Below are 19,428 nucleotides of genomic sequence, written 5' to 3'. Positions count from 1 at the left end.
ACGATTTTCAGGTATGTATATGTGTGTATGTGTATATATGTGTGCATGCATGTGTAAAACTTATCAAATTGTACACTTAAACATGTACAGTTTATTTTTTATCAACTATACCTCAATAAGGCTGTTAAAAAAAAAAAAAGATAAGATGTGGTAGCTGTCCTGAGGGAATTCACAGTCTACCATGGAAGACAGACCCATGTGCTATGTCTTGCAATGGAGGATAGTCATAATTGAAAGCACAGAGAAGGGCGTGGTGCATTTTGCCTGAGGAGATGAGGTAAAAATGGTTTCAAAAAGGAGGGTCACCAGACTGAGGCCATGAAGACTGAGTGATAATTTACTAATCAGCCATGACAGGGATGGGCACTCCCGGCAATAGAGAGCACAAGAGAAAATGAAAAGGGGTTGAATGTGTGGAGAGGCCACTTCCTGCTCTGGGCCCACCTGGAGAGGGAAGTCCGTGATTTGGGGGAACCCTGCTCCATCACAACATACCCCATCCCTCCCTACCTTTTCTTTCCCACCTCCTGTTACCTCCAGGTTCTGTCTCTCAAAAACCAGATGAAGCATCCACAACAGTTTTCCTTTGTCCTGTACTTGGGGATGTCCATTGTCATCATCCTCTACATATGCCTGGGAACGTTGGGCTACATGAAGTTTGGGTCGGGCACTCAGGCCAGCGTCACCCTCAACTTGCCCAATTGCTGGTATGTCCATCCCTGCCCAGGGTGATGGTGGGGAGAGGTTTGGGATCTGAGCCTTGGCAACAGAACAGTAATATCAGTATTATTTATAAGAAAAGCTAAGTTGAATAGTACAGGCACTGTGCATTATCTCATTATCTCATTTAATCCTCACAACAGTTCTATGAGTTAGCATTATTATTGTCAATGCCATTTAATAGATGAGGCAGTTGGTATTTGGAGAGGCTGTGAGTAACTTGCCCAGCCCACACCATGAGAAGCTGATTAGGAAAGATCTGGGAGTGGTTGTGGGATGGAAACGCCAACAGAAAAGAGTGACTGAGGGTCCCACAGAAGGACCTCCACTCAGACCCCCAAAACTGGACCTAGGCTGCCATTGCTATGCCCAGCTGGAACTGGGTCAGGAGACCTTGTATCTGACCATACAGTCATTCATTCAACAAATATTTTGGGGGCTGACGTTTGGGCACATATTGACTAAGATGTCAGTATAGCCAAGTGCTTAAGAACACAGGCTCTAAAGCCAACCAATGGAATTTACATCCTGGCTTAGGTGACCTTAAACAAGCTACCTAATCTTCTTAAACACCTCTTTAAAATGAGAATCATACTAATGCCAATCTGCATCAGTCAGGAAAGACTAGGTGGTGCTCCAGTAACAAACAGCTCCAAAATCTCAATGGCTGAACACACAGATGCTTAATTCTTGCTCATGCTACATGTCCATTATGGATGGCTGGGGATCAGCTCAGCACCACCCCCATCTAGGAGGCAGGCTGATGGAACAGCTGCTCTCTGAAAGGTTGCTGGCTGCCATACAGAGAGCACAGTGAAACACTCACTTTAAAATCTTTACCTGGAAGTGACACACCTCTCTTCTGCTCACACGTCTTCGGTCAAAGCAAATCACATGGCCATACCTCACTCCAAGGGGGCAGGGAGCTGCGATTCTCCCCTGTGCCAGGAAGAACTGGGAATACTTGGTGAGCAGCACAAATGGCTGCTTTGCTATCTCATGGAGTTATTGTTAAGATGAATTGGTTTAATACACATAAAATGCTGAGAAGAGTGCCTGGCACATAGTAAGCACTCTCTGGGTGTTAGATATTATTCAGTGAAGTAAGTGGGTCCTTCTGAGGTAAGTAGGATGATGGGGTATTCATTTCCCACAAAGCCACACCAATAAAATCAGAAAAATATCACCAACCCCACCACCTCACTGCGTTGTGGTAATGATTTGATGAGATAATAGATGTGGAATTTCCTTGAAGTTGTGAAGTGTTGTATGTAAGTAAGATCTCATCCTAATATGCAGTTCTTTCTTTTGGGCAAGTCAGGCTGCCACTGGCTACCTTGGGTAGGACATTTTCCAGGGGCTTCACCTGAAAAAACTAAACAAAACAAAATACCCCTTCCCGAGAGAAAATGGGCAAAGGGCATGAATAAACAGTTCACAAGAAATTTTTTTAATTGCCATTTTGTGTTTGAAAAAGATTCTTTGTCTCCCTAATGATAGCAGAAGTCCAGTTTGAAAGAACAAAATGGCGAAGACCAGCTCGTGGTCACATACTGTGTCTTGGCAAGGGTGTAGGGAAGCAGGCACTCCTGTAAACAACAAATGGGCAATGTGTCAATAGCTGTCAGAATTTTAAATCACATATACTTTTACCCAAACATTTCTACTTCTGAGATTGCATCCTATGTGTACATAGATACGGGTTCAAGGATATTCTTTGCATCACTGTTTACTTGGCTAGAAATGAGAAATAATCTAAACATCCATCAACTAGGGACTGGTTAAATAAATAATATGTCCATGCAACTGAAATGCCAAGCAGTTCTTAAATAGAGGAAACAGGTCTATGGGTACTAAGAGGAAACGATCTCCAAGAAAGAGTTAATGACCAAAAAAAAAAAAAGGGAGTGGGCAGGGAATGCTGCCACCATGTGCTTCTGTGTGTGTAATAAGTGTGTGCCTACTTTTTTTTTTTTTTTTTTTGGAAATAAATTCAAACTCACAGAAACAGTTGCAAAAACAATACAAACCCCATACACAGAACTCCAGCATACCCCGACCCCCCTCCCCCGATACCCCAATCCACCAACTTTAACATCCTGTCACACCACCATTTCTTTCTTTCCCTCCCTCCCTCTCTATCATCCATCATCTATTGCTCTGTCTTCTGAACATATGAGAGCAACCTGCACACATCCTTGAACAAAGAATATAATTCACATATACATTTCCCATGAACAAGAACTTTCTTTTATGCAATCCCGTTAAGTACAGCTAAGAAGTTCTAAGAAATTCAACATTGATACAAAGCTTATATTCTGTATTTCCTTGTTTTACTTTCTTGTGTCCCATCTGTGTCCCTTTGAGCCTCCTCTTCTCCATCCTCAGATCCCACCCAAGATCATCCTTGGCATTTAATTGTCATCTATTTAGACTGTCTTTTCTTTTTTTCTTTTCAATTGTGGAAACATATGTACAGCCTAAATCTTCCCATTCCAAGCCCTCCCTAGCATTCCATTAGTGGGATTAATCACATTTAGAATGTTGCAATGCTATCACCTTCCCACCATCCATTACTAGAAATTTCCCTTCACCCCAATCAGAAACCCTACACTCATTTCTTAACTCCCCATTGCCCCTTCTCCCACTTCTCATAACCCAGACTCTACTTTTCATCTCTATGGTCATATTCTCTGATACTTTCTTTGTGTTTACCGTGGGGCTTAAATTTAACCTCTTAAATCTATCACAATATTGTTTTTCTTTGATACCAACTTAACTTCAATAGGACATATAAACTATGTTCCTGTACTCCTCCATTCCCCCACCTTTATGTAGTTCTTGTCAAAAATTGCCTACTTTATATTGAGTCCAAAACCACTGATCTATCATTACAGTTTATGTATTTTAGATCCTGTAGGAAGTAAATAGTGGAGTTACGAATCAAAAATACAGTAGTATTGGTATTTATATTTACCATGTGATCTTTACTGGAAAGCTTTATTTCTTCACATAGTTTCAGTCAATTGTTTAGTGTCCCTTCCTTTCAGCCTGCCCAACTCCCTTTAGCATTTCTTATAGGACTGATTACTGGTGATGAAGTCCCTCAGCTTTTGATTATCCAGGAATGTTTTCATCTCCCCCTCATTTTTATCCTCCAGGTGTTTGTGAATTCTCCAAGTCTCTGATGGTTATTGACTTCTATTTGTATTCCACTGTGGTCAGAGAATGTGCTTTGAAAAAATTCAATTTTTTTTTTTAATTTATTGAGGCTTGTTTTATGTCCCAGCATACGGCCCATTCTGGAGAAAGATCCATAATCACTAGAGAAGAATGTGTGTCCCAGTGACCTGGGATGTAATGTTATATATATGTCTGTTAAAATTCTCTCTAGCTCTCTCTCCTTTCTTTGTTTCTCTGTCAGTAGGGCTCACTTTAGTATCTGAAGTAGGGCAGGTCTTTTATTAGCAAAATCTCTCAGCATTTGTTTGTTTGTGAAAAACTTAAGCTCTCCCTCAAATTTGAAGGAGAGTTTTGCTGGATAAAGTATTCTTGGTTGGAAATTTTTCTCTCTCAGAATTTTAAATACGTCATGCCACTGCCTTCTCGCCTCCATGGTGGCCGCTGAGTAGTCACTATTTAGTCTTATGTTGTTTCCTTTGTATGTGGTGAATTGCTTTTCTCTTGCTGCTTTCAGAACTTGCTCCTTCTCTTCAGTATTTGACAGTCTGATCAGAATATGTCTTGGAATGGGTTTATTTGGATTTACTCTATTTGGAGTTCGCTGGGCATTTGTGCTTTGTGTATTTATATTGTGTAGAAGGTTTGGGAAGTTTTCCCCAACAATTTCTTTGAGTACTCTTTCTAGACCTTTACCCTTCTCTTCCCCTTCTGGGACACCAATGAGTCTTAAATTTGGATGTTTTATTTTATCTATCATATCCCTGAGATCCTTTTTGATTTTTTTTATTTTTTTCCCCATTCTTTCTTTTGTTCTTTCATTTTCTGCTCTGTGGTCCTCGAGGACTCTGAATCATTATTCAGCTTCTCTAATCTTGTATTATGAGTATCCAGAGTCTTTTTAATTTGGCCAACAGTTTCTTTTATTTCCATAAGATCTTCTATTTTTTTTCTCTTGCAATTTCTTCTTTATGCTCTTCTAGGGTCTTCTTTATGTCCTTTGTATCACGTGCCATGCTCTTGTTGTTTGTCTTTAGTTCTTTGATTAATTGTGCCAAGTACTGTGTCTCTTCTCATCTTTCGATTTGTTTGTTTGGGTTTGGATTCTCCATATAGTCTGGTTGTACCACATGCTCTAAGATTTTCTGTTGTTTTTGGCCTCTTGGCATTTGCTTCACTTGATAGGGTTCTTTCAGGTTATAAAAAATACCAATCTCTAATTTGTCGGATCTACAGCTTGGTGGCGTACACTTTCTCTAACTAACGTGCACTAAGTTTGGGTGTGTTGTTGGTGCTGTCCACCCTGAATGTGGGGCATGTTTCTGGGTGGGTAGGGAGGCAGGGGAGCTTTAATAATCAAACCTCCCAGGTGTTCCTGGAGATTTAAGGCTGTTGCAAGAGTCTAAGACTTCATTTCAGTCTTGCCACAGATTGTCTCTGCCGCTGACCCACAAGTCCTTGGTACTGGCATAGGGTCCTGGGATTTCTGAGTGGGTCCCCCTTCTCAGCCGTGCTCTTCCAGGACCTCTGCTGAGGGAAGGTTGTGCCACATCACAAGTGCGCGCCAGCACTCCAGGGAAGCCCTGGGCTGCCAAGCTGTGCAGAGGCGTTCCCAGCCTGATATAAAGACGGTTGAACGGGGCGTGTTAATTTCCCCCTTTTCACACAGCTCCACCTTCCCAGCTCCAGGACAATTAGCTGTGGGTGCACTAAAGGCCACTGTCCATGGCCAATATTGTGGCATGTGCACGGTGCTGCGGGAAACACTCCCTGTCATACTGGGCTGTGGGTCCGGCCCTGGGTAGGAGTGTCCCCAGCCCGCTGGGTTGATGGCTGCAAGGGGTGCAGTTTCTTTCTCCTTTTGGCTCCCCTCTGCCCCCCGGCCCCGAGACAATCAGCAGCAGGTGTGGGAAGGACTATCCTCCATGCCAGACACCAAGGCATTGGTACAGCCCGCTCCTGCTGTGCTTCACTGTGCAGTTCTCACCGCTGTATCCACAGCCGCTCCAGGGTTTTGTTTTGTTTTTTTAAAGAACTAGGTAGAAGGGAAGATGGCAGCATAGAGAGGAGTGGAAGCTAAGTAGTCCCCCGGAACAACTGAAAAAAAAACAGAAATAACTAATGAACGATCCAGAATAACTGTGGGGGAGGGGGGAGGCAAACGAGACCAACTACTCATCATACACCAACCCGCATTGGGAGGAATGCCCAAGATCACAGCATAAAATCTGTAAGTAAAACCTGCGGATCCAAGTCGTGAGACCCCCCTACCCCGTAGCCTGAGCTGCAAAGCCTCATGGTGCCAGAGAGAAGCTCTCTCCCACCAAGCAAATATAGCTCAGCTAAGCTGCAACTGGGGTTTTAATTAGTGAGTGTGAACTGCTCAGTACGAGGTACAAATCCCCAACAATTAGAGGCTTTGGGTGACTACTGACCTTGGAGAGCCAGAGGGTCACTTTGGACTAGGTCTGAAGGGGACTATCTGTTTCTTTTTTGGCTCAGTGAAGAAAGCCCAGCCATTTTCAGTTCCCAGTGCTGTGACTCCGAGAAGGGTGGAGATAGCACAAGCAGAGAGCGAGACCATTGAAATGCTAATGACCTTCCCCTAGGGGGTCTATCTTCTCCAAGAGGAAAGGGGTGGGGCCCTTTCCATTCAGAACTAGACCTCAGAGCCTGGGGGAACACGACCATATCTCCTCACACCAGTCAAGAATTATAAGCTAAAAAGGAGAAAAAAATGACTTGCAGCCATCTCCCCAGTGGGCAGGGACACTCCTGCCCGGGGCCAAACCCACAGCACAGAGCAGCATCAAGAAACCCAGTGTGACAGGGAGTCTTTCCCGCAGCACCGCTCACATACCACAATATCAGCTGTGGACAGTGGCCTTGAATACACCCATGGCTGATTGTCCCGGAGCTGGGAGGGTGGAGCTGCGCGGAAGCGGGAAGTTAACATGTCCCATTCAACCATCTTTGAAGTGGGCTGAGAATGCCCCTGCACAGCCTAGAGTCCCAGGGCTTCCCTGGAAGACGGTGTGCATTTGTGACATTGCATGGCCCTCCCTCTCTCAGCAGAGGTCCTGGAAGAGCACAGCAGAGAAGGGGGAACCGCTTGGAAATCCCAGGGAACCTACGCCAATCCCAAGGACTTTTGGGTCAGCAGCAGAGAACAGCCTTAAATCTATGGGAACACCTGGGAGGTTCGATTATTAAAGCTGCCCCTCCTCCCTAACTGCTCAGATGCACACCCCTCATTTGGGGCAGATGGCACGGACACCACACCCAAATTAAGTGCACCAAGTGGACCCCATGGGGGTCAGATCCCCACACACCACAAAGACAGGGTTGGGGACAGCTGACTTGAGGGGAATTGGTGACTCACAGACGCCATCTGCTGGTTGGTTGGAGAGAGCATATGCCACCAAGCTGCAATTCTGACAAATTAAAGATCAAGTAAAGCAAATGCCAAGAGGCCAAAAACCACAGAAAATCTTAAAGCTTATGATAAAACCAGACAATATGGAGAACCAAAACTTAAACACCCAAATCGAAAGATCAGAAGACACACAGTACTTGGTGCAATTAATCAAAGAACTACAGACAGGCAATGAGAGCATGGCAAGGGGTATAAAGGACATGAGGAAGAGCATGATACAGGATACAAAAGACATAAAGAAGATCCTAGAAGACTGTAAAGAAGATATTTCAAGACTAAATAAAAAAAAATAGAAGATCTTATGGAAATTAAAGAAACTGTTGGCCAAATTAAAAAGACTCTGGATACTCATAATACAAGATTAGAGGAAGCTGAACAACAACTCAGCCTCCTCGAGGACCACAGAACAGAAAATGAAAGAACAAAAGAAAGAATGGGGAAAAAAATAAAAAAAAAATTGAAATGGATCTCAGGGATATGATAGATAAAATAAAACATCCAAATTTAAGACTCATTGGTGTCCCAGAAGGGGAAGAGAAGGGTAAAGCTCTAGAAAGAGTATTCAAAGAAATTTTGGGGGAAAACTTCCCAAACCTTCAACACAACATAAATACACAAAGCATAAATGCCCAGCAAACTCCAAATAGAGTAAATCCAAATAAACCCACTCCAAGACATATTCTGATCAGACTGTCAAATACTGAAGAGAAGGAGCAAGTTCTGAAAGCAGCAAGAGAAAAGCAATTCACCACATACAAAGGAAACAACATAAGACTAAGTAGTGACTACTCAGCGGCCACCATGGAGGCGAGAAGGCAGTGGCATGACGTATTTAAAATTCTGAGAGAGAAAAATTTCCAACCAAGAATACTTTATCCAGCAAAACTCTCCTTCAAATTTGAGGGAGAGCTTAAGTTTTTCACAAACAAACAAATGCTGAGAGATTTTGCTAATAAAAGACCTGCCCTACTTCAGATACTAAAGTGAGCCCTACTGACAGAGAAACAAAGAAAGGAGAGAGAGCTAGAGAGAATTTTAACAGACATATATAGAATATTACATCCCAGGTCACCGGCACACACATTCTTCTCTAGTGATCACGGATCTTTCTCCAGAATGGACCATATGCTGGGACATAAAAATAAGCCTCAGTAAAAAAAAAAATGAATTTGTTCAAAGCACATTCTCTGACCACAGTGGAATACAAATAGAAGTCAATAACCATCAGAGACTTGGAGAATTCACAAACACCTGGAGGATAAAAATGAGGGGGAGATGAAAACATTCCCGGATAATCAAAAGCTGAGGGACTTCATCACCAGTAATCAGTCCTATAAGAAATGCTAAAGGGAGTTGAGCAGGCTGAAAGGGACACTAAACAATTGACTGAAACTACATGAAGAAATAAAGCTTTCTAGTAAAGATCACATGGTAAATATAAATACCAATACTACTGTATTTTTGATTTATAACTCCACTGTTTACTTCCTACAGGATCTAAAATACATAAACTGTAATGATAGATCAGTGGTTTTGGACTCAATATAAAATAGGTAATTTTTTTTTAATCTTCATTTTATTGAGATATATTCACATACCACGCAGTCATACAAAACAAATCGCACTTTCGATTGTTCACAGTACCATTACATAGTTGTACATTCATCACCTAAATCAATCCCTTACACCTTCATTAGCACACACACAAAAATAACAAGAATAATAATTAGAGTGAAAAAGAGCAATTGAAGTAAAAAAGAACACTGGGTACCTTTGTCTGTTTGTTTCCTTCCCCTATTTTTCTACTCATCCATCCATAAACTAGACAAAGTGGAGTGTGGTCCTTATGGCTTTCCCAATCCCATTGTCACCCCTCATAAGCTACATTTTTATACAACTGTCTTTGAGATTCATGGGTTCTGGGTTGTAGTTTGATAGTTTCAGGTATCCACCACCAGCTACCCCAATTCTTTAGAACCTAAAAAGGGTTGTCTAAAGTGTGCGTAAGAGTGCCCACCAGAGTGACCTCTCGGCTCCTTTTGGAATCTCTCTGCCACTGAAGCTTATTTCATTTCCTTTCACATCCCCCTTTTGGTCAAGAAGATGTTCTCCGTCCCACGATGCCGGGTCTACATTCCTCCCCGGGAGTCATTATAATAGGTAATTTTTGACAACAACTACATAAAGGTGAGGGAATGATGGACTATAGGAGGATAGTTTATGTGTCCTATTGAAGTTAAGTTGGTACCAAAGAAAAACAAGGTTGTTATAGATTTAAGATGTTAAATTTAAACCCCATGGTAAACACAAAGATAGTATCAGAGAATATGACCATAGAGATGAAAAGTAGAGTCTGGGTTATGAGAAGTGGGGGAAGGGGCAATGGGGAGTTAAGAAATGAGTGTAGGGTTTCTGTTTGGGGTGAAGGGAAACTTCTAGAAATGAATGGTGGGAAGATGATAGCATTGCAACATTCTAAATGTGATTAATCCCACTAATGGAATGCTAGGGAGGGGTTGGAATGGGAAGATTTAGGCTATATATATGTTTCCTCAATTGAAAAAAAAAAAAAAAAAGACAGTCTAAATAGATGACAATTAAATGCCAAGGTTGATCCTGGATGGGATCTGAGGATGGAGGAGAGGGGGCTCAAAGGGACACAGATGGGACACAAGAAAAAAAAAAGGAAATACAGAATGTAAGCATTATATCAATGTTGAATTTCTTGAACTTCTTAGCTGCGCTTAATGAGATTACATAAAAAAATGTTCTTGTCCATGGGAAAGGTATATGTGAATTAGATTGTTCAAAGATATGTGCAGCTTGCTCTCATATGTTCAGAGGACAGAGCAATAGATGATGGATGATAGATAGGGAGGGATGGAGGGAAGGAGAGAGGGAGGGAAAGAAAGAGATCGTGGTGTGACAGGATCTGAAAGGTGATGGATCGGGGTACCAGGGGAGGGGGGGTCAGGGTATGATGGATTTCTATGTATGGGGGTTGTACTGTTTTTGCAACTGTTCCTGTAAGATTGAATTTATTTCAAAATAAAATTTATTAAATTAAAAAAAAATCCTATAAAAAAGAACTAGTCCATCTCCAAACACCAACCCATGGTTTCCCCACACTGCAGTGCAGCCACTGGACTTTCAGCCAGTTCACTCACTCATTTCAGAATGCAGACTCCCAGTTTCACCAAATGCATGGTCCCTGTTGATTTAGCAGATTTGTCTGGCTGGTGCATTGCTGGAACTGGTGCTCTGGGTCACTTTCTGGTTTTTATCCAGTATTTTTCATGGAGGTGTTTTTTTGCCCTGTCTCACCTAGCTGCCATCTTATTTTCCTCCCCTGTGCCTACATTCTTATCAGCTGGCATAGACACAGTTTACTTCTGGAAGGGCCACAAGAAAACTTAAGAGTGGTTGTCTGTGGAAAAGGGAATGGAAAACTGAATCAGGGTTTGAGGAAGGTTTTTCACTGTATAACTTTTAGACTGAATTTTACTCTATGCAAATATTACTTTAAAACAATAAAAGTAAAAAAGGCACAAGTTGCTGAGCCCCAGGCCTGTCAAATCAGAATCTCCAGGAATGTGAGCTTTTAGAAATCTCCCCAGGCAACTCTGATGCTCAGTCTCACCTGAGTCATTGCAAGTTAGCCTGTTCTATAACTCAGGGACAATCACTGGCTTCCAAGCGATGTGTAAGTCCTAAATGACCTTTCCCAGGGAGCCACATCCCATTTCATGTCCTCTCGATCTGTCTGCAGGTTGTACCAGTCAGTCAAGTTGATGTACTCTATTGGCATCTTCTTCACCTACGCCCTCCAGTTTCACGTCCCGGCTGAGATCATCATCCCCTTCGCCATCTCCAAGGTGTCAGAGAGCTGGGCACTGTTTGCAGACTTGTCTGTCCGCACAGCCTTGGTCTGTCTGACCTGTGAGTAGGATAAAATGGCACTCTTTTCCCAAAGCTGTGGCTAGGAGCCACGCTGGTGCCCACCCCACCATCACTGGCTCGGCCATTTGCCTTCTTTGTGACCTTGGGTAGGATACTTCACCTCCCTGAACCTCAACTTGTCTTCCTGAAAAAAATGGGCTTAACATAACTACCATATAGAAATTATTACAGTAATCTCTACTGCCCACACATAGAAAGAACATGTTGGCTGGTTTATGGGGAAAGAGACATCATTCATTCAATCATCCATTCTTATAACATACAGAGTGCTTCTTATATGTTGGACACCACACTGACATTACCTAATACCCACAAGGGAACTGTGGTCCAGAGAAATTAAGTAACAAGCCCAAGTCATGAAGCAAGTAAGTAAAGGAGCTGGGATTTGAACTCAAGCTGGCAGCACCCAAACCTAAGTCTCTCCATGATACCATACCCCTTCCTATCATAAATTAAGTTCAAGTCCCATATCATAAAGTGGTGTTTAACCATAGAAAAACCCCAAGGAGCAGGATTGTTAGAAATCTTGGAAAACGTTGTTGGATGCACCCTTTTCTCCTCCCTCCCTTTCTTCTTTCCTTCATGCTTCCTTCTATTCATTCATTCACTGATTGACTCTAAGTTAGGTGCCATAGTGGGTGTTTGGGGAACATCGTGAACAGAGCTGGTGAATTCTTTCTCTGGAGCATATCCAGAGAAGGAGAATAAGAAAAGATGCCCCATGAGGAATGAGCAAAAGAAGTAGGGATGTTTTATCTGTGGAAAAAAAAGGCTCAGGAAGAATTTCTGTCTTTCCTTAAACACCTGTGTGATTATTGTGCAGGGAAGAGAGCAAGCTTGGTCTTAAAGGAGTCAGAGTTCAAAGTTGAGGGAATCAAGTCTTGGCTCAGGGTCAGGAGAAATGTAATTCTTGGAGCTGTCCAGCAGAGAACATGCTATGGGATCATAATCTTCCCTACAAATAGGGTTCTGTAAGCAGAAATTGCACCCCACTTGATTTAAGGTATTACAGAGGGTTCCCTGTCTGTACGAAGCCAGGAAGGTCATGTAAACACACTGTTTTGAGATTCTTGATACAAAGGGTGTATGTTGAAGAGAAAGACAGAGTAGCCCAGGCCCCAAAGGATCAGAGGAATGGCTAGAGACAGCTGGCTTTCTAAAGACATGTCCTATTTCTGGTATACACTGAATGACCACTTCCTCCTCCTTTATTCACTTATCAATTCCTTTACCTTCCATTCATTCATTGCACATTTGCTGAGCACCCACTACACGCCCAGCATTGTGCTAGGCACCTGGGATACAATAGTGAGTAATGAAGAAGATGTAGCCCCTTCCCTCATGGGGCTTACAGTTGAGTGGGAAATACATGCAAGGAATTAATTCCAGCACCTTGTGATACATGTGAAGATGGAGGTAAGTAGAGAATACCTCAAGAGCACATAGGAAGGTCCTGTAACTCAGCCTGCGCCAGGTCAGGGCATCCTCTCCAGGGAGATGATATTTCAGTTAAGACCTAAAAGATAAGTAGGAGATAGATGGAGGATTGAAGAATGTTGCAGGCTTAGGGAGCAGGCTGTATACAAATCTGAGGCAAGTACTTACATGTGGCCCCTTTGGAGAAGGAAAAGCAGTGAGGAGTGATGAGAGATGAGGCCAGAGCATTTGGCAGGGCCCAAGCGCTTCAGGGTCTTGAGCTAAGGTAGTTTGGGCCATGGGCAGCCATGAGCAGTGGTTAGCATGACCAGACATGAGTCTTCTTAGAACACTCTTCTGGTGTGCCTTGCATTACAGCTTTTTTTTTTTTTTTGAACACATCTCTGTCCCTTTGTCATAAGTTCTTCTGGGGGACAAACACTTATTTTTCTCAGTACCTTCTCTGGTAAGCAGCTTATTAAACATTTGATAAAGGAAAGCTGTGGGCTAGGATTTACATCAGCAGAGTGATGGACTTCCAACTGTGACGGTCTATGAGTCTCTCTCATTCCCTGATCGGATATGTTGGAAATATGTTAGAACACTGTCAGAAAGAGGTGATGTTTCTATCAAGAATCCAGCCAGTTATACTTGCTTTCCAGAACAGTTTTCCCCTAATTATTTCATAGGAAAATAATCTCGTTATATAAGATTAAATCACACAAAGTGTTTATTTACTCATTCAAATATTATTGAAGTTGGGACTCTTCTGGAAAATCCACAACATATGTTCATCAAATGTATAAGACAAGAAGATTCAGGAGTGTTTGTAGAAGATAAGGGAAGGGGGGTGGTGAGCAGACTAATGCCATCTTCATGTTTTATGTCCAGGATCATTTTAAGAATAGGAAAACAAGTGGTTGAAATTCCCACAGCAAAAGGGCTGACTCTTGTTCTGTATCCATCCTTGCTTCTAGATAGTGGCTACATTATATAGATAGTAAAAAAGGTTGATTCAGTATCTGGGTGAGGTTCAGACATCTGTGGAGTCCTTACTGTGTGCCATGTTCTTTCATTTACATAGGAGGCAACACGGTAGATAGGAAAGGACCTTAGATTGGACATCTCAGTGGATTCTCATCTCAGCCCTTGGACCTTGGGCAAGTCCTGTTGCCTCTGTAGCTCTATATTTCCCTGTCTCTACAATGAGGAGGTTATAATAGATGAGTGTAGCCCTTCCAGTAAAGATTATATGTGAAAATCCAATAGATAAAACATAAAAGGAAAGCATCTTATTGGTGGTTAAAGCACGGGTTGGCATCCAGGGCCGTGGTTCCTGGCCCGCTGCTCAAACCCACAGTGGGCTCCCCACCTCCCCGGAGCAGTCTCTCAGGCTCCTAGGGCTCCAAGAAGATGGTGTACTTCTTAGCTTCCTGCAGGGACATTCAGTGGCTCTCAATTTCTTCTTTGCTTGCAGGTGTCTCGGCCATCATCATCCCCCGCCTGGACATGATCATCTCCCTGGTGGGCTCCGTGAGCAGCAGTGCACTGGCCCTCATCATCCCACCCTTCCTGGAGATCCTCACCTTCTACCCTGAAGACATGAGCTGCATCACCATTGCAAAGGACATCATGATTAGCATCATGGGCCTTTTGGGGTGTATATTTGGGACATACCAAGCCATCTATGAGCTGAACCAACCCATCAACCATTCCATAGCCAACTCCACAGGTGTCTATGCATAATTATCTATTTTTACTCTGATAGCTCTCCCTTCTTCCCATCCCTAATTTGACTTTCATTGTGGAACTCATATACATTCATCAAACCCCAACATCTCTATATTAATTAGCAACTTCTTTATCCTTCCAAGAGAAATGCAGGTGACACAAATTAGTACTGATAACTCTCAGGCTCTACGTATTTAGTTTTGGATTTCTTTGGGGGTCTTTTGTACCCCTGAACCAATCACATACAAACATCTGTAGTATCAGCCTCACTTAATGGGAAAAGGGATGCCATTTGCCCATGGTATCCCTGGAAACACAGATCAAGCATAAATGCAAGTGCAAAAGCAGTTGCTTTCTCTTATGCTTAGGCAGCTGCCTTTAAAGCATCAGATTTAGAAAAGTGTATGTTGGGGAGAGGGATTTTCTATTTAGATACTATTCTCAGTCATAGAGTCAGAGCAAAATTAGACCTTAGCAGTAATTTTGCTCAACTCTGCCTCTGCCACTGATTTCCTGTGGGATCATAGTTTCCCTATCTATAAAATGCAGGGTTGGACTAATTGATTCTTAAGGGCTCTTGCAGCTCTGGCATTCTGAAAGTCAAAAAAAAAAAAAAACAAAAAGAAAAGAAAAGAAAGAAAGAAAACAGTCTATCCTTCCACCACGCGTGTGCAAATAGATGAGTTTCCCATCAGCGAGTTACTCTGTTGCCCTGGAGATACAAGTGTATAAGAAAGTAGGTTAAGGGACAAAAACATATCTCTTGGTGATCTTTCATTATATTTTCATGTTTCAGCAAGACTTACATTCCTGTTAATACCTCAATGATATGCGTGTTCCCTGCTTAGAAGATCACCTCTTTTTTTGTAACTTCTTTGCTATGTTAAGGCCATTTGAGTTGATTTAGGTTGAAGGGGCTGGAGCAGTTTGTATGAGGGAAAGGGATTTCATTGTGTGCAAGGACTACTGATCTGCTTTTAAAAATAATACTAAGTTTGGGAACAGGTTTTTTTTTTTTCAGTTTTTGTTTCTCTGTTTTAAAGACAATATTATACCCTGCAATGGGAGTATATATTCTTAAGGCTTTTCAGAAGGACAGTTTTGCAACACCAAAGTCTTAAAATGTATGATCATGGTGAGGAATGCACAACTGTGTGAAGATACTGTGAACCATTGATTGTATACTTGGGATGGATTGTATGGTGTATGAATATATCTCAATAAAATTGCATTTTAAAAATGTCACCCTCTGACCCACAAACTTCACTATTGAAACTATCCTAAGAATCTCTTTTGTCTGCAAAGATGTATGCAAAAGGAGAGTTTAATACTGTTTGTAATAGTAAGAAAGTTGGAAGCAGACACCCAACATTAAGTTAAATAAATTATGATTCATCCACAACAAAATGATATGATGTCCCCAAACATGCAAAAGTATACCTATTGATGTGCAAAGATATTTGTGATTTATCAGTAGTTAAAAAAAAAGGTGCTAAAAACAGTATGTTACTTAAAACCAAGCAAAGGCATTACAAGAAAATAAAGCTACAGATCAAAATCCTTCATGGGGACATAGATGTAAAAATTCTGAATAAAACTTTAGCAAACAAAATCCCACAGTATATTTAAAGGATAATACATCATGACTGAGTGGAGTTTATCTCAGGAATGCAAGGTTGGTTTAACATTTGAAAATCAATCAACACGATTCACCATATTAATAAACTAAAAAGGAAAAACGTGATTATTTTGATAGGCACAGAAAAGCATTTGACAAAATCTAATGTCTATTCCTGATGTAAAACTCCCAGCAACTAAAAAAAGAAGGTAACTTTTTCAACTGATAAAAGGTATCTACAAGAAATCTATAGCTAATATCAGACTTAAATGGGGAAAGACTAAATGTTTTCCCCTTAAGGTCAGAAACAAACAGAAATGTCCACTCTCATCACTTATATTCAATATTTTACCAGATATTGTAGACAATGAAATCAGGGAGAAAAATAAAAAGGCCTCTAGATTGGAAAGGAAGAAGCAAAACTGTCTTTATTTGAAGATGACATGATCATAAATTAGAAAATCCAATACCAACTACAAAATTGCTACTAGAACTAATATGTCAGCTTAGCAAAGTGGCAGGATACAAAATCAATGTTAAAAAGCCAATTATATTTCCATACACTAGCTGAGAACAATCAGAAATCAAAATTTAAAACACTACCATTTACAATAGCTGCAAAATATGCAATAATTTATGTGCATACTGAAAACAATAACATTTCACTAAAAGAAATTAAAGAAGATCTAAATAAATGGAGAGACCTTGTTCATGGATGAAAAGACTCATTAAGATATCAATTCTCCCCAAACTGATCTATAGGTTTAATGCAATACCAATCAAAATTTCAGCAGGATTTTTTGTATAAATTGGCAAGCCAATTCTAAAATTCATATGGAAACGCAAAGAAACTAGAATAGGCAAAATATCTTTGAAAAAGAACAAAGTTGGGGGATTAATATTTTCTGATTTCAAGAATTATTACAAAGTTGCAATGATCAGAACTGAATGGAGTTGGCATCAATATAGACAAATAGATCAATGGACCAGAAGTAAACTCCACCCATATGTGGGCAACTGATTATTGACAAAGGTGAAAAGGCAACGAAGTGGAGAAAGTGTAGCCTTTTCAAGATATGGCACTCCAAAAATTGGATATCCATATGCAAAATAAATAGAGAAATGAATGAATGGACATGGATCTGTACTTAGACCCTGTTTTAGTTTACTAAAGTTGATGAAATGCAATATACCAGAAATGAGCTGGCTTTTAACAATGGGAATTTGCAAGCTTACAGTTCTGAGGCTGTGAAAATGTCCAAATCAAGGCATCAACAGGCAATGCAGCAACGCTGTTCTCTGTTTTCACATGGCAAGGCACATGGTGGCATCTGCTGGTCCTTCTCTCCTGGATTTCATTGCTTTCAGCTTCTGGCTGCTCAGTCTGTGGCTTTCTTTATGAGCTTCTGTTCATGTCCTCCTCTCTCTGCTTCTGCACTTTCTCTCTATTTCATGCTCTTATAAAGGGTCCAGTAAGAGGATTAAGACCCACTTGGGGTATGCCTCAACTGAAATGACCTAACAAAAGGTCCCACTCACATAGGTCTACATCCAGAGGAAGGGGTTAGCTTTAAGAACATGATCTTTTCTGGGGTACACAACAGCTTCAAACCATCACAGCCCCAAATACAAAAATTAACTCAAAGAGAGTCATAGACCTAAATTGAAAACCTGAAACTATAAAAAATTTTGGGAGAAAATGCAGAGAAAAAATTTTGTTCCCTTGTGATATGCAAAGATTTCTTAGATACCACGCCAAAAGCACAACCCATAAAAGAAGAAATTGCTAAATTGTGTTTCATCAAAATTAAAACTTTTGCTCCTAAAAAGGCTGCCTATTAAAAGGATGAAAAGAAAGCCACTATGGGAGAAAATCTTTGCAAATCATAGAGCTGATGAAAGACTCATGTCCAGAAGTCATGAAGAACTACGAAAGTCAACAATAAGAAACAACTCAATTCTTGAAAATGGGCAAAAGATTTTAATAGACACTACATTACTACACTAAAGAAAACATATTAAAGGATGTTCAACATCATTAGTGATTAGGTAAATGCAAATTAAAACCATAATGAGATACTACTGTACACCTATCAGAATGGCTAAAATTCAAAATACTATACTAAGTGTTGGCAAGGCTGTGGAGGAACTGAAACTCCACATATTGCTGTTGTGACTGGGAAGTGGTGCAAACTCTTTGATAAGCAGTTTGGTAGTTCCTTAAAAAGTTAAACATTCACTTACCAAGTGATTCAACCATTCCATCTGTGATATTTACTTTAATGAAAAGGAAATACATATAAAAGACTTGTACACAAATGCTCATGTTGGCTTATTTATAGTACCAAAACATTGGAAACAATCCAAGTGTCCATCAACAAGTGAATGGATAAACAAATTGTAGACTATCCATGCAGTGGAATACTACTTAGCAATAAAAAAGACCAAACTACTGATGTACACAATCACATGGATAACTCTCATAGTAATTATTCTGAGTGACAGAACCCAGACCAAGTGGTATGATTCCATTCATATGAAAATCCAGAAAATGCAGACTGACCTATAGTGACAGAAAGATTAGTGGTGTGTTGGTGCAGAGAGGGGTGAGAGGGAGGTATTTCAAAGAGGTGTGAGGAAACTTTGGGGGTGATGGATGTGCTCACTATCATGGTTGTGGGAATGGTTTCACAGGTGTGTACATATGTCAAAACATCAAACTGTACACTTTAAATGTGTACAGTTTACTGTATACCAAGTATATCTCAATAAAACTTTTTAAAAAAGATCCTTGTTTTGGTTTGTTTGAAATGTTTTTTTTATTGTATGTTTTTTTAATTTTTTGATATAGTTAATAGTTAATTAAAAAAAGAATGTGAAGCATAATTCCATTTTGCTGTTAAAAAGCAATCATAAAAAAATGAACAGAAAGTTTAAAAACAAAGAACAAAAAACAGCAATCATATGCATATGGTCAAGTAATTTTGAAGTACATGCAGAACATAAGATGTTAATAGGAATTATCTCTGAGTGGATTGAATTATGAGTAAAAGTTTATGCTCTTTTTTTGTTTGCCTGTGTTGTTGCATTTTTTAAAAAGGAGTATTGTTTTTATAATTAAAGAAACTTCATTTGAGGGGATGAAAGAAAATGATTTGTTTCACCCTAAAGGAAACACCACTTTTTAAAAACTTTTTGTTGTGAAATGTAACACCCATACATGAAAGTATGAAACATATTGATCTAAGGTATAATGAGTATTTATTAGGAACATCACTTTTCAACCCCACCTTCTATGAGATGATTGGTATTAGGGTTTGAATAACAGGAACCCCATTTGGAGTTAGCAGAGTTCCCATTCTGTAAT

The 19,428-nt window shown here is 40.6% G+C and overlaps 1 protein-coding gene across 1 annotated transcript in view; it reads left to right on the top strand.

The window, feature by feature from the left end:
• Positions 1–14,458, top strand: part of SLC36A3 (solute carrier family 36 member 3) — a 29,543-nt gene extending 15,085 nt beyond the window's left edge. The window contains exons 7-9 of the mRNA XM_037801449.1: positions 541–707; positions 11,106–11,275; positions 14,190–14,458. Coding sequence (XP_037657377.1) covers positions 541–707; positions 11,106–11,275; positions 14,190–14,458 — 606 coding nt within the window. The remainder of the gene's footprint in view (positions 1–540; positions 708–11,105; positions 11,276–14,189) is intronic.
• The last annotated feature ends 4,970 nt before the right edge of the window (positions 14,459–19,428 follow it).

This window comes from Choloepus didactylus, chromosome 13 (genome assembly GCF_015220235.1).
Source record: "Choloepus didactylus isolate mChoDid1 chromosome 13, mChoDid1.pri, whole genome shotgun sequence".
NCBI lineage: Eukaryota > Metazoa > Chordata > Mammalia > Pilosa > Megalonychidae > Choloepus > Choloepus didactylus.
This window is presented reverse-complemented; position numbering and strand designations above follow the sequence as displayed.